The sequence below is a fragment of the Schistocerca americana genome, chromosome 11, assembly GCF_021461395.2.
Source record: "Schistocerca americana isolate TAMUIC-IGC-003095 chromosome 11, iqSchAmer2.1, whole genome shotgun sequence".
NCBI lineage: Eukaryota > Metazoa > Arthropoda > Insecta > Orthoptera > Acrididae > Schistocerca > Schistocerca americana.
Window position 1 is genome coordinate 153,010,725 of NC_060129.1, and position 16,293 is coordinate 153,027,017.

Genomic DNA, 16,293 nt, shown 5'->3' on the forward strand with positions numbered 1-16,293 from the left:
ATTGTAATAATTTATTTGTCTATACATGTACATCACAATTACCCATTTCTATCCCATTCGAATAATTCCTTCGTGGTGCCTCGTTTTTGTGTCTTAGAGTATATTTTGACTTAAATGATTTCGTGCAAACCAATAAATTTCTCTATACAGTGACATTTTGTAGCAAAATTTAGGAGTAAGTCGACTAACTCTATTTGGTGCCACGTGAAAATATTGTAGAGAGTTAGTATTATCATTATTAAAGGTATGTTTCAGTTGAGCCTATCAACTGTTTAATAATAACATCCTGACATCAAAGCAACTCACTGTTTGGAATGAATTATGACAAAGTGTAACAGCCGAATTAGTTACAATATAGGAACGTTTACTAGAAAGTGGATGAAGATGTTGATGAGACGACACCGATTTCAGAGTGTTCTGTACCACAGAATGGTGATTTGTAATTCATTGCTGGAAGATGCTTAGTCAGAACTGCTCAGAGTTCACTTGCACAATAGTTCTCGTCATCTGGTGTATATGTTCGTTATAAACTGTAAGAACCTTAATGCTCTGTGTAGGATACTTTCCCAAGAGGAGAGAGGCAGGAGGCTGATCAAGGCAGCTAAGGAGGGAGCAGTGGAGAAGCTGCAGGCACTGCTCGCCGCGGGGGCAGATGTGGGGGTGAGGGATGAGGACAGGAACACTGCTCTGCACTGGGCAGTGGCCGAGGGACACGTGGGAGCAGCGATGTGTTTGCTGGAGGCTGGGGCGGCCGTGGCCGCCATGAACAACGAGAAGAACACACCTCTGCACTCGGCTGCATACAGAGGACGTGAGGCCATGGTGCAGCTGCTCGTGGCCTTCTTTGCTGATCCCAATGCTAGGAATGGGGTTGGGTGGACGCCGCTGCACAGGGCCGCATCCTATGGCAAAGAAGAGGTGGCGGCTGCACTGCTGGAGGCAGGAGCCGACAGGTGGGCAAGGGACGACAGCGGGGCCGTCCCCCGACATCTCGCCAGGCAGAACAAACACCAGCAACTGGTAGAGTTGCTAACATCAAGCTTTCCGTCCTACTGATTTCTGGTGTATACAAAACAAAGCTTAACTGTATGACTCTTCATTATTTTTGAAATAAAAATTACAAGAAAGCAGTGAAGTCTTCATTCAAATGTTCTCATATAACTTCTCTAGTAACACTTCCGTAAATGTGACAATGGGAGACATCCATAATCTAATATAGCTTCTCTTTTGAGAAAACTCTCAAAAAAGTTTTTCAAGCAACTTTTACAAAACTCAGTAACAACTGAAAAGTATTCCCTTTGTTACCAATACACACCAGGCCTCTGTTTGAGACTTTATACAGTGAACAATATACACTACATGATCAAAAGTATCTGCACACCTGCCCGAAAATGACTTACAAGTTCGTGGTGCCCTCCATCAGTAATGCTGGAATTCAATATTGTGTTGGCCCACTCTTAGCCTTAATGACAACTACCACTCAATCAGGTGCTCTAAGATTTCTTGGGGAGTGGGAGCCCATTATTCACCGAGTGCTGCACTCAGGAGAAGTATCGACGTCGGTCGGTGAGGCCTGACACGAAGTTGGGGTTCCAAAACATCCCAAATGTGTTCTATAGGATTCAGGACAGTCAATCACAGGGATGTTACTGTCGTGTAACCACTCCACCACAGGCCGTGCATTATGAACAGGTGCTCGATCGTCTCCAAAGATGCAGTCGCCATCCCCGAATTGCTCTTCAACTATGGGAAGTAAGAAGATGCTTAAAACATCAATGTAGGCCTGTGCTGTGATAGTGCCACGCAAAACAACAAGGGGTGCAAGCCCTCACCATGAATAACACGACCACATCATAACACCATCGCCTCCGAATTGTTGGCACTACACATGCTGGTAGATGACGTTTATGAGCCATTCGACATACCCACACAATGCATTGGATCGCCACATTGTGTACCGTGATTCGTCACTCCACACAACGTTTTTCCACTGTTCAATTGTCCAATGTTTAGGCTCCTTACACCAAGCGAGGCATCGTTTGGCATTTACCGGTGTGATGTGTGGCTTGTGAGCAGCCACTCCACCATGAAATCCAAGTTTTCTCACCTTCCTCCTATCATAGTAGTTCCAATTGGGAATTCCTGTGTGATGCTCTGGGTAGATGCCACCGTATTACACATTAGGGCCCTCTTCAACTGTTAGCGGTCTCTGCGAGTCAACAGATGAGTTCGGGCTGTACACTTTTGTGCTGCACGTGTCCCTTCACGTTTCTACTTCGCTATCACATCGGAAACAGTGGACCTAGAGATGTTTAGCAGTGACACAAGTGACACCCACCCGACCACCTTCGGTGAGTTCCGCAGACAGCCCCTTTCTGCTCTCTCACGATGTCTCATGACTACTGAGGTCGCTGATATGGAGTACCTGGCAGTAGGTGGCAGCGCAGTGCACCTAATATGTCCGGATACTTATAATCACACATGTATTTCAACAACTTATAGGTAACGTCTTCGATAAAAGCCATTACTACAACAGATGAACATCCATTCTTTTTCAAGGCACAAATATCTAAATATCATCAGTTGTTGAAGATGACACACAACTGCATCCCCGTAAGTTCTTTGAACCAACCATCGGAATTATTTGCTTATTGAAAAGTACTTGGTAGGAGCATGTATGGTGCTACAGTAAAATAGGACAAACTGACGACACCCTGGATACTACCACATAAGTCGCATGGATTGGATTCATCTTTAGTTTTGACCTCAGACTGAATTGATTTCTGTGCTTATGGAACAGGTGGGCAATGGCCTTGCCGCAGTGGATACACCGGTTCCCATGAGATCACCGAAGTTAAGCGCTGTCGGGCGTGGCCGGCACTTGTCTGGGTTACCATCGAACCGCCATGCGCTGTTGCCATTTTTCAGGCTGCACTCAGCCTCGTGATGCCAAATGAGGACCGAATAGTAGCGGCTCCGGTCAAAGAAAACCGTCATAACGACAGGGAGAGTGGTGTGCTGACCACACGCCCCTCCTATCCGCATTCTCAACTAAGGATGACACGGCGGTCGGATAGTCCCGATAGGCCACTTGTGGCCTAAAGGCTGAGTGCTGTCGTACAGGTGGCAGCTTGTGTGTTTCGTTACAATGTAGGATTTGTAGCAATACTGACACTACAGTACAGGCCTAGGATTTATGGTAGTGCTATCAGTTTTTAGTGGTTAATAAAAAAGAAAAAGAGAAGAGAAGAAAAGATTGAAAATGTGGGAAGAAATGGTAATTAAAAAGTGGGTTTTAAAATCGTTAATGACTGAGAAAAAGGGAAAGAATGAAATGCAAATCGGACTTCGTATTACAGAAAAACTATCGGACTTCGTGGTTCGGAAAAGCTGTTGTTGGGGTGGTCCTTGTGGCGTTTCTGAGCAAAAGACAAACCAATTTCCACTCCAAAAATTATTTGAAAGAGAACAGAGAATAACAAAATGTGATTAACAGGGGGAAATGGCGTAGATAAGAGTTCATTCTTGACAGTGTTAACATGTCTTCTCTCATGCGGCGTCCAGGTCTTGTTCTCCAAAAATCTCCTGCTTCATTTCTGCGTGAAAAGTCTTAGCTGCTCCGAAATTTTGCAATAAATTTCATTGTCCAGGAATTACTAATGTATACAAATCAAAACTATCTTGGTATTGAATGCAATATATTTTACATTGCTTCCCTCCTCCAAATGTCATACAAACTTCCACAATACGTTCACACATCAATAAGTTTTTTCATCATCATCCGACCAAGACTAGCTAATAAGTAAGCTAAGCTTCCGCTCTCAAAGACAAAAGCGGGTAGAAAACAAAAAGGGTTACAATTTTAGTACCTTCATTTTCTTATGTATTTTTTCTGCCGTCGAGCGGTCATACAGCTGCGACGGTATAATTTATATCTGAGGGAATGAATGTTGCGCGGCGAAATTCAAAGTCCCGCTACATCGCCCCCTCGACTGTCACGTTAAAATATTGAGCTTGGCAGGCTAGCAAACAATATAATAGATATACCTAAGTGTCAATACATACATATTTTCATAGGAAAGGCCACGTGCATTCACAGGGTATAATCTTTGTCAATACTTACTTTCTAAACCTATATACTAAATACAATTGTTACAGTTTTGATCCTTTTTACAAAATTAATATACATATATTCACATAGAGTTTGTTTGAGCAAGCTGCTCGCCAGCGCAGTTAATGTTGTGTGCTTCCAGCGTTGGTTTCCCAACGCATCTCTGGCAGCACGTAGTCATTGCGCATGCGCAACAGCATCACTGAATTTCGCGTGCGGCAGTTTCAAAATCGCTGTGTTATGACAGTCTTGCACAGTATTCACTTTCATATAATGTTCATTACAAGTCATTATTCCAGCACAAATGGCATGTTTTAAGTCCGGTGACACCATAAGATTGAGCGTGTGCGTGACCCGAAGCAATGTCTATGTCTTCTGTTACGACACAACACTCCACATCACCTACAACAGGTGCTGAGTTTGTTGTCTCCAAAGCATCTGAAGGCCGGCCAGGAACAACGGCGTCGGTTCGCAAAGGTAGGTGTTTTATCACGTTGTTTACACTCGTCAACAAAACGTTCAGTTGCAGTGTGGAAATCCTCATTATCGTCGAAGTAAATTGCAGTTTATATCGGTTTACAAACAGTCATTTGGTTTATGCACCATAAGTTTCACAAATAACCCAACATTCGTCGTTTATAACGCTCACAGTTTGCAACACTTTTTGCCATATTTACATTTTAACAAAGTTCACTGTGTCCCAGCATGTTTACATCGTTAATTATGAAAGCTTACATTCCGTGGTCAAATTTCAAAATATGTTGACAATATGCAAAGTTTTAGCACATATAAAAATACATATAAATTTACAAGTATATGCATGTGAAATATTTACACTAAAAAATTATACTAAGTCCCATTCGCTTTCTTTTATTGGGGTTTAGTCATTTTGAGTTTCTTTATTCAGGTTTTGGCGTGCCAAGGGATATCAGACTTAATATTTAAAACACGGGCTTTCCTTCTTTTATTATCCATTTCTTTCTTTTGATTCCATATCTGGCTAGTGGTTGACCAGGCTTGTAATGCCATCAATAATCCCTTTTCAAAATACTTAATTTTCTTCATGTCTTATTATTCATACCTGAAAGTTAACTGTCACACAACATACTCTTATATTTCATAAACAAACAATACCCAGCTGCAGGGGATGGTAGGATAATGGAGAAATAAAGAAAGAAAGAATGGAAGAAACTATTCACTACCTATAAACTTCCAAATGCTACAGCTACTACATAAAAAGAGAACATAATACATTATAACATTTGCATCACCTTCAAGGGGTGTGTGAAAGGAGGTGCTCACAATTTACCAAATCATGGGTAAATGAAAGTGTCCTTATGTCAAGTCTGTGTAGTGTAACATCATGACAGATTCTCTGTTTGTGTTCTGACTGTTCATATGACTAAGCGTATTATACCCTAACAAATCCTTGCATGAGTAAGTCACATATCTGCTCAGTACTTTGTCGATATCTCCACTTCTTGTGGATACTGTCTACACAAATGGGAAATATATCTCACAGAGATTGTCTCTGCCATAATGTGTATTATATAATAACGTACCAAATTTCCTCTCACTAGTTCAACCATGAACTTCCGTCTACTTTAGCGAAGGTTAAACATCGTGTATGTGTGTATATATAAACATCATTTCTTTCTATAAAATATAAATATAGAACATAGTATTATAATTGACAGTAAAATGTCTCTTTCTCGGCGTCCGTTGCTCGACGTCGGCTGCACGGGTGGTCACTGCTCCTTTGCACTTACCTTGCATAACCTGAAAAGTCAAATGTTGTCTTCAAAGTAGATGTAAATTTTGTCATCTGTTCGCTTAAGTGGAGGTGTTGTACCAGTCGCAAACGGCCTTAATAACTCTCCTATCTTTTGTTTCCTCAGAGTTTTCTGTTGTGTGTAAGTATAATAAAGGCTAACATTGCACTAAATTTCACTTTCGTAAAAAAAATTTTCTATAGAAATGTATTCACATGAGGGCTGTGTAGAAACTATGTTTCAACTTAAGTTCCTTAAAATATCATTCTCCTGTCTGAACACGAACTATAAATGTTTTCTTCCACACAGTGGTTTAACAAAGGTTACTAAGTTACACTTCTGGAATAAATTAAAGCTAATGTGTTTCCAAGTTACAATCATATTACACTTCTTTCAACAGCTGTAATCATCATTATGTTCACTCTGCTTTTATTGGATTCGTTCATTTTCAAGGGCACTGAAAATAGATGCACATTTATCGTCTTGTACTCACGTGTTCTAACTCATCACAAATGTTTTCTTTCAAACTGAAATTCTTATGTAATCTTAAAGATATAGACTATGTACTCACATCTCTACGTAGCACAATATTACCAAAACGTTCTCACTCATTCCTTACTCACATATTTCTCTTATTCATCATTATATATATATATATATATATATATATATATATATATATATATAACATATTCCTCATCAAACATTAATATATCACATAAGTGGGGCCATCTGGCACTTCCATTCTCATAAAACTCCAATAACATCTTCCTCAAATAATCTCTTGTCTCCATCAACTACTTCACAGTAACTTGCCTTCTTATATTAACCTAAATATTAACTCATTCTTACATCCTCATTCATTCTGCTACATACCTATGTCAGTACTGATCTCAATAGCTATTATCTCCTGTCATTAGAGTGCCTTGAAATAACTAGTTGTTGATTAACCTTATAATTTACAGTTAACAACAAATGTAACCTGCGTAGATCTCATTCCTATATGAATATTTTTTCTCGTTCAGTAAGTGTACTTACCTGGGTTTACATTCTCTTCATAATTATGTGTACAAGTGTAACTGCAGTATATAATTTGAATAAATTAACGTTTGTGTTCTTAGGCTGTATAAGTTAATGTTCGTGTATTCAATACAAATATTTACGATCTCGTTTTCACAGCGACTTGCTCATGTTCAAATTAGTTGTCATTATATTATGTTGTTTTAGTGCACAGAGGGTTTCAAATGTCTGTGGGGATGCAGCCCCCTCGGCTTCTGAGATAACGGGTATTCTAGGGAGTAACAACCTGGGTGAGGTATGCTTGCTATTCTGAAAGGACCTGAATATAATAGCTGCCATTTTTTGTTCAGTTGTTTTAATTTTGTAGACTTTGGATGTGAACACAAAAGAACAAGGTCATCAACCTGATAGGTTTGTTAATTCCTGTTCTGCTGTCATTTTGTCGTCGTACCCGAGGAAACAAACCGTCTCAGCCGTTGCGCTCTTACAACACCTCACGACCGAAGCACGAGCGCTTAGCTAGGTCGTCGACTGTTTTCCGTCTTCTGCTGTGTTTGGCTGGGTTCATGCCAAAGAGCAGGTTATTATTACGCAGCCTGTGAACGAGTATCTCGAAAACGGGGAAGCTGGTCGAATGGTGACGTGCTACTGTCGTGAGCATCTATGGAAGGACAGTGAGTACCACTAGGCGCAGACCGTGGGCTATGAAGGTTCGTCCGTTCTGTAAAGTGGTGATCTGTGGCATCTCTCGCACGAGGACCTCAACGATACAACAGCAACTAAGCACGCACGAAGACAAATCGGGAGTCGATGCACACACACACACGCACACACACACACGCACACGCACACACACACACACAAACACACACACATACACAGCCGACTCATGAACGATCGCCGAGCCAAAACCCGTCGTCCGGTAGGACAACCGACCGACGATCCACCAAGACAGTGGCCCGGCTCAAGTGATGCATGGCGGCAATGGTCGGGCTAGCCCCCATGTCGACGCAGACCTCACTGCTGCTCCAACCCGACTGCACCAGTGCCACATTGCAACTCCCCCGACTGGCAGGTCCGGACTGCGCTCCAGACGCGTTCCAACTGACTGGCAGACCCCAACTCGCGACTCAAACTCCCTGTCCGAACTGGTCTACGAGCGACAGCGACCGGGAAGTAATAGCAGTCGAGCAAAGACACTACGGCAGGGGATACATCGATACGCACTGCTAGCGCCGCTCACGTCAGGCAAAGCAGCAACTCAGTGACAGTGGTAATTTAAATTAACGTAGTGAGGTGGAAGTACGTTAAAAACAGGGTGTCAAATACATGATGGCAGGAACACGAGCCATGCGCGGCTCACTCCTGTTCTATGTGAACCGTCGTAGGGTATTGTTGTGTACATAGTTCTGGGTAGTCAGCACGTACACAACTTTCGCTCTAGAGCGCGCCCCGCTAAGCACAACAGCGCAGGCGCAGCGCTCGTCCATCTCCGTACTACGACATGGCGCTGTCTTAGAGATGGACCAAATTCTGCTTCCGCCGATCCGTGTATTAATATGTAACGCAGCCAAAAAGATTGCTGCTAATGTAGAACCTTTTCTCCTCGCAGATCACACTCGCGCTGTGATACCTGAATGCTCGAGGTATTATAACGAGTGTACAGACCTCCGATCCTTGCTCTTGCCCCCACCCTACAGCGCTCCCAACACCTTCTCCAATCCCATCTTGACCGGTTCACTGCTTGGTGCAACCAGTGGTTGCTCAAGGTCAATCCCTCCAAAACCCAGGCGATCATTGTAGACAAAACCACCCCTTCCTTCCGCCTCCTTGATTTCTATCTCACCATCTATGGCCGTCCTATCTCCCTCACTCCCACCCTTAAGTACCTTGGCGTCACCCTCGACCGTCGCCTCTCCTGGACTCCCCATCTCCAGATAATCCAAGCCAAGGCACGCTCCCGACTCCATCTCCTCGAGCTCCTTTCCGGCCACACGTGGGGTCTGGACCCCTCCACCATACTCCACACCTATAAATCCCTCATCTGCCCTATCCTTTGTTACACCCATCCGGCCTGTATCTCCGCGCCCCCTACCTTTTACAAATCCCTCCAAATCCTTGATCACCATGCTCTCCACCTCGCCTATCGCATCCGTCTCCCCTCCCCCACGTGGATCCTGTAGGATCTCATCTCCTTCCCCCACCTCCTCCTCTTCCTTGAAAGGATACGGATCCTGTACACCTCCCGCAAACTCGATCCTCCTCATCTGCTTGTCTCACCCATCCTCTCCCACCCCCACCCGCTGCCACGCCTGTATTCCCACATCCCACCCGGTCTCCATCTCTCCACCCTCCTCACCCTCTCCCAATGTGGCTTCCGCGAGCTCCCCCTCCCTGATGATGTCCTCCTCCCCTCCATCTACCCCTCCTATCAACTTTGATCCTCCCCCCCACTTCCTGTGTCCTTTAGGCACCCTCCCTCCCTTCTCTTTCCTTTTCCCCAATCCCCTCCCTCCTTCCCTCATCCCCCGGGCTTCCCCTCCCCCTTCTTCCCCTCCACCTATCTCCCCTGCCTGTGGCATCTGCTCTCCCCTCTCCCTCTCCCACCCCCCCCCTCCTCCTCTCTTGGCAGGTCCCCGGACTCGTACACGGTTAGTGAACATTCGCGCGCCGGAGATCAACGCCTCGTGTTCTGTGTGTGCTGTCGTTTTGTGCTTAAGTGCTTCAGTGTTATTCGTTTTGTGCACCTGCGTTCACGTGTGACAATTTTCGTCTCTGTCTATGTCCAAGTGTATGAACAATTTTATCTTGGACTCTACGCCCGTGAATGGCACCTTGTATTTTAAAAAGTGTTTGTCTCCGTTTATATGTCCACCATGTTTTTTCTCTAAATGTCTTCATTTGTATATTTGTGTTTCTCTGTAGCCAAAGAGCGGCGTAGTATGCTGCTGCAGGCCTGCCTGTAATACAGGTTTCAAAATGACAATAAAGAAAAAAAAAAGACCTCCGATCAGTCGGTCTGCACCAGTCTGTACCAGTCTGCATTAGTCTGCATTAGTCTGCATTTGCTGTACTCAAGTTTCATTCTGCGCCTAATAAGATTATCATATTCCTGTACATAGCCATGAAGATAAATGTATAGACACTTTGTCAAGTATGAGAGATATGTGAGAATAAGATTAACGTACCAAGACCAGAGGAACTTCAGATTGTCCATTGTAAACAGCATCCAGAATCAAGTTACGTAATATCTATGCCTTTTATTATTTTAATAAATGTGTGAAAATTAATCAAGTTCTGTTTAAAGTTGGTCACCGTCAATCTGCTACTCTACGCGTGCAAGTGGCATTTCTATCGTCTGACCTAACGGCAGAAGATAAACACGCCACAATAAGACCACGAGACATATTGCTGACACTCGCCTACTTCGTTAGAGCGACAAGTCAAATAATCTGATGGTGTGTGTACCGAAGGTCTTACAGTATGCACACCACAGGTATCTATAGAAATATTAATATTTATGAATGAAGATAATGCGCAAATGTTGTCCTCTTCCTTAAAGGTCTTAATAGCCCAAAGATGAAATGTCCTCATTTTTCGACTTTCGTTTCCAAAACTCACAATATTTATTCTAATGGCTTCCGTAGGTGACTCAGAAAAGACAATAACAAATGAAGCTATTGTAAAGAGCATGCGCTACATTGCTACAAAGTGTGTCCGCTTACTGGTTTGACGGGCATCGTCTTTGTAGACATTCCGTCCACTTCAGTCCCTTCGATAGCAACACCGTAAGAACGCTGTTGACAGTGTAATAACCACAACAACTACTCTTGACATCAGACAGTTGGCCAGTGACGTGCGCTCATTGCCTTATCGGTCACATAGTCTATATAGGACAGCTCTGGCCACCCTACCATGATCCTTTGCGATCGCGGCCATTTTGGGTCTAGCCTTTTACCCGACTGCAGCAGACTGTTTTTGTACTGGGTATAGTGTTTGTCGCCAGAAAGTGTGTGTATTTAGAAATGGGTTGCTATGCTGCACCGAATTGTAGCAGCAATTCGTCTAAAGGGATCAGATTATTCAGATTTCCTACAGACAAAGGTCAGAGAGCTAAATGGTTACAGAACTGTAGGAGAGATCAAATGGAAGCCAACAACACATTCCAAGTTGTGTGAGGTAACTAAATTATTGGTTAAAAGAATTACAGCTGAAATAGCGTATGTTTTCCATATAATTTATATGTTTACAATTTTTTTTTTAAAGTTCCACTTCGAGGATTCACAGTTGGAGTTAAGGAGAGCTGATCGGAGAAGACTGCTAAAATGGAACTCCATTCCAACGAAATTTTACGTCCCAAATCCATCCAAACTATATTAGAACAAATATGCCCTCGGTCACAAATATTAAGTCAAAATTGACCGGGTTTCGACGCTACTATGAACGTCGTCTTCAGAATTAAACTAACTATTCTAAAACATAATAGGAATATAAGACATTAATAAACTAAAGTGTGTACACGTAACACATATTTATAGTTGGTGGATCAGAATAAAAGTGGTACAAACCCTAGACAATCTAGTTCGCTTCGTCGGAAACAAAGAATCATGCCAGTCGGTTCAGTAGATTTGAAGTTACCATAGCGCGCGATAAAAAAAAAAGATATTTCGAGAAAAACGTGTTTGAAGTTTTGACTGCAAATAAACGCAATATTACGCAACGTACGTTCAATCTACTACTCCGGGTCCATAAACTAGTCCTTCCTCTTCCTGACAGAGGGCGTTCTGCTCGACCTGGGCCATCCTGCGCTGCTCCAGAGCCGCTCGTACGGCCGGTGACAGGCGGTTCTCGGCCGCTCGAATCCGGTGGTCGTCCGAATGCTTGGCCAACTGCGTCCCACGGTGACGTCCATCGCTGTCTTGGTCTTCAGAACTGCTGAATACCCTTCGCCGAAGCTGCTCACTGCCAGGAAAGTCGCAATCTCCACAGTCTCCGCACCAGAATGTAAATGCTTGGGGGCTAACTTCAAAACACACGCGTTCAAAGTTTCATTTGTATTTTGCGTGTTTCCTCCCAAGCACCGGTACAATAACTCGTCCTCCGAAAGAAAAACAACTGGTGCGTGAAAAAGGCCGATTTCAGACAGGTGCATCTGTTTGTTCAACCGCGAATAACAAACATTTCCGTTTCGTATTCGGAAAAAAACCGTTTCAGGGGTGGATTCTAAACACTTTTATGGATCCAAAAATGCAATTAATGTATTTTTTGAACCAAAAGATAGTAAACCTCCCGTTAATGTCGCGGTTTCTTCTGGAGAAGCCAATCCGGTTTAGAAGAAAATAATACGTATTCAGGGAACGGAAAGTTTGAACTTGTACATGAGTCCCAGATGGGTACACGAACTGCCACATTAGATCACACAATAACAGAGCACTGCATCTAAGGAACGTGTCCAGCGTTGATAAGACTAGTATTGCCAGTGACGCTGGGCTTTTGTCTGATCGGAAGCTCATGTGTCGCTGATATTCTGGAAAGTGAAGCAAAATAGAACTTATTTTAAAGGGTGTATGGAAAAGAATCATCCGATTTTTAAGAAGTCGTAACTGTTGCGTTATTTGAGATATGTGCGTCAACAACGTACTGTCGGAAAGAGCAAACTCTCGAGTTTTACACGGTTCCCTCTAAGTAGCGGCAGTGTGTGCCCACGTCAGTTGCAGTGAAAATGGTGTCGGGACAGCAGAAAGCAGTGCGGGTCAGTAATAACTGTTCAGCATGACTTTCGTACTAGGCACGGTGTGTATCCTCCTACAGCACAGAGCATTAGGCGATGGCGTGAACAATTCCATGAAACGGGTTGCTTGTGTGAAGTCAAGACAGATGAGAATTGTGGCTCTGACATCGACTTTAAAAACGTACGTGTACTGGCTAAAAAAAAAAAAAAAAAAAAAATTTATAGAAGAAAGGTCCAAGAAGCGCTTGAAATTTCTAGAAATGAATCTAATTTCACTAGAGAGGACGGCTATAGGCTTCCTGCATCGTGGCTCCCCGCCATCAAGGAAGTAAACATGTGGCCACGGTGTAAACAACGCGCTGCAAGTCACCTCTGCGGACAATAATATTTTGGGTAAACATTGCCCCTCTCTTGCTCTGTCCGTTTCGAATCTAGCCACTGATGACGACCAACCAATAGCGGTAGCAAGCATTCAACCAATAACCCTTCTCCGGCATAAGTGTGGAATAGTGCCTTTCTATCCAATGACTATGGTCTACCAATGGTAGTGTTGTGTACATAGTTCTGGGTAGTCAGCGCGTACACAACTTTCCCAATAGAGCGCGCCCCGCTAAGCACAGCAGCGCAGGCCCAGCGCTCGTCCGTCTCCGCACTACGAGATGGCGCTGCATTAGAGACGGACCAAATTCTGCTTCCGCCGATCCGCATATTAATATGTAATGCAGCCAATGAGATTGCTGCTAACATAGAACCTTCTCTCCTGGCGGATCACACTGGCGCAGTGATACCTGAACGCTCGAGGTATTATAACAAATGTACAGACCACCGATTAGTCAGTCTGCATCAGTCTGCGTTAGTCTGCATTAGTCTGCATTAGTCTGTACCAGTCTATAGTCAAGTTTCAGTCTGCGCCTAATAAGATTACCATATTCCTGTACATAGCCATGAAGAGAAATGCATAGGCACTTCGTCAAGTATCAGAGATATGTCAGAATAAGATTAACGTGCCAAGACCAAAGGAACTTCAGATTGTCAATTGTAAATAGCATCCAGAATCAAGTTACGTAAGGTTTATGATTATTATTATTTTAATAAATGTGTGTGAAAATTAATCGAGTTCTGTTTAAAGTTGGTCTGCTACTCTAAGCGTGCAAGTGGCATTTCTATCGTCTGACCTAACGGCAGAAGATAAACACGCCACGATAAGACCACGAGACATATAGCTGAGACTCGCCTACTTCGTTAGAGCGACAAGTCAAATAATCTGATGGTGCGTGTACCGAAGGTCTTACAGTACGCACACCACAGGTAGACATACGAATTTCAACCAATACCATCACTTCTCCAACATGAACGCGTGAAAACTCCCCCTTTATAAGAGGACGCGACACTCGTCTCTGACAGTGTTCTAGCAGTAGTGGACACCAGAAGATCCTGAGGAAGATCCCAGCAGAAGGGTCGAAACGTCGATCATTTTAGAAGAAACATGACGCGGCCTAATAACCCAGAAGATTTTAGCTTCAGTGAAGTCAAACTGACGGGCCGTCCCCGAGTGTCTGACACAGACGTCTAATGCGTCTACACAAGGAGCCCGCAGAAATCCGATCGCCGTGCAGCTCGACAGCTCAACATGACCCCAATGTCCGTCTGGCGTGTGTTGCGTCGACGTTCACACGTGAAAGCGAACAAAATTCAGCTACTGCAAGCTCTTCGTGAAGGTGACAAACAACGTGTGGAGTTCTATTATTTCGTTCTTGCCGAGATGGAGTCTGATAGTTTTCTTCCACGCTTAGTCTTTAGTGACGAGGCAACATTCCATTTAAATGGAAAGGTGAACCGTCATAAGGTGAGAATATGGGGTACAGAACAACCACACACTCCTACAACATCAGAGGGACTCTCCATAATTTAATGTGTGTTGCGCAATTTCACGAGGAAAGGTGTACGATCTATTTTTCTTTGCCGAGAACACTGTTACAGGAAGCACATATGTCGATATGCTTGACAACTTTCCTTTCCCACAGTTGGAGACTGATTCGAACGACTTCACACAACAACAGGATGGGGCACCGCCACACTGGCATCTGAATGTGCAGGGATTTTGAAATCAAAGGATTGCTGGACGATGGAGCTATCGCACTGGACTAAATGATTCAGCCTCACATTACTGGCCTCCAAGGTCACCAGGCCTGACTGTCTGTGATTATTTCTTGTGGGGGTTTCTGAAAGACTCTGTTTATGTTCCTCCTTTACCAACAACAACGAATGAACTGAGACATCGCATAAATGCAGCTGTGGAAGCTGTAAATCAAGACTTGCTCGCTGCAGTGTGGAAGCAATTTCAGTACCCCCTTTACATACACCTTGTATCTCGAGGGGGGAGTAGTGAACACCTATAAAAGGTGTGAAAAAATTTCTTTTTTGAGTTTCCCGTTCCTGAAAAAACAAAATTCAGTGTATATATTTATTAGTTTCAGAAATACAGGGTGTTACAAAAAGGTACGGGCAAACTTACAGGAAACATTCCTCACACACAAATAAAGAAAAGATGTTATGTGGACATGTGTCCGGAAACGCTTAATTTCCATGTTAGAGCTCATTTTAGTTTCGTTCTTCCACCTACGCTCAATGGAGCACGTTATCACGATTTCATACGGGATATTCTACCTGTGCTGCTAGAACATGTGCCTTTACAAGTACGACACAACATGTGGTTCATGCATGATGGAGCTCCTGCAAATTTCAGTCGAAGTGTTCGTACGCTTCTCAACAACAGATTCGGTGACCGACGGATTGGTAGAGGCGGACCAATTCCGTGGCCTCCACGCTCTCCTGACCTCAACCCCCTCGACTTTCATTTATGGGGGCATTGGAAAGCTCTCGTCTACGCAACCCCGGTAGCAAATGTAGAGACTCTCCGTGCTCGTATTGTGGACGGCTGTGATACAATAGGCCATTCTCCAGGGCTGCATCAGCGCATCAGGGATTCCGTGCGACGGAGGGTGGATGCACGTATCCTCGCTAACGGAGGACATTTTGAACATTTCCTGTAACAAAGTGTTTGAAGTCACGCTGGTACGTTCTGTTGCTGTGTGTTTTCATTCCATGATTAATGTGATTTGAAGGGAAGTAATAAAATGAGCTCTAACATGGAAAGTAAGCGTTTCCGGACACATGTCCACAAAACATATTTTCTTTCTTTGTGTGTGAGGAATCTTTCCTGAAAGTTTGGCCGTACCTTTTTGTAACACCCTGTATAGACGTGCCAAATCGGATGATCCTTTTTGATACAACCTGTATATTTCAATGTTCTTCAAGCATAAAAAAACAGATTATTTTAGGTTACTGTACGCTACAGCATGGTACACAAAGATGGTACTGACATTCATAGCTATAGAGGTGGGAACCTTACGTGGTGACCAAGAAGAGTTAAGTAGACAATCGGGCAGTGTAGCGGTGGAAGATCACGTAACGCCGATCTCTTAATAAAAGCAAAATAGGATTTGTGCACCTAAATGTTCCACTGGTAAACACCAAAGGTTATTTGAGATTTCTGTTCTTTACTGCGTGGTATCACTTTTACATTCTGTATGTCACAGATAGGGAACTGAGAGACATGCGTGAAAGCTGAAAAGTGCAACACTGGAAATAGAAGAATG

At 43.6% G+C, this 16,293-nt stretch overlaps 1 protein-coding gene across 1 annotated transcript in view; it reads left to right on the top strand.

Moving 5' to 3' along the window:
• Positions 1-16,293, top strand: part of LOC124553413 (ankyrin-3-like) — a 132,654-nt gene that overhangs the window by 36,410 nt on the left and 79,951 nt on the right. The window contains exon 7 of the mRNA XM_047127277.1: positions 558-953. Within this exon, the coding sequence (XP_046983233.1) occupies positions 558-953 (396 nt within the window). The remainder of the gene's footprint in view (positions 1-557; positions 954-16,293) is intronic.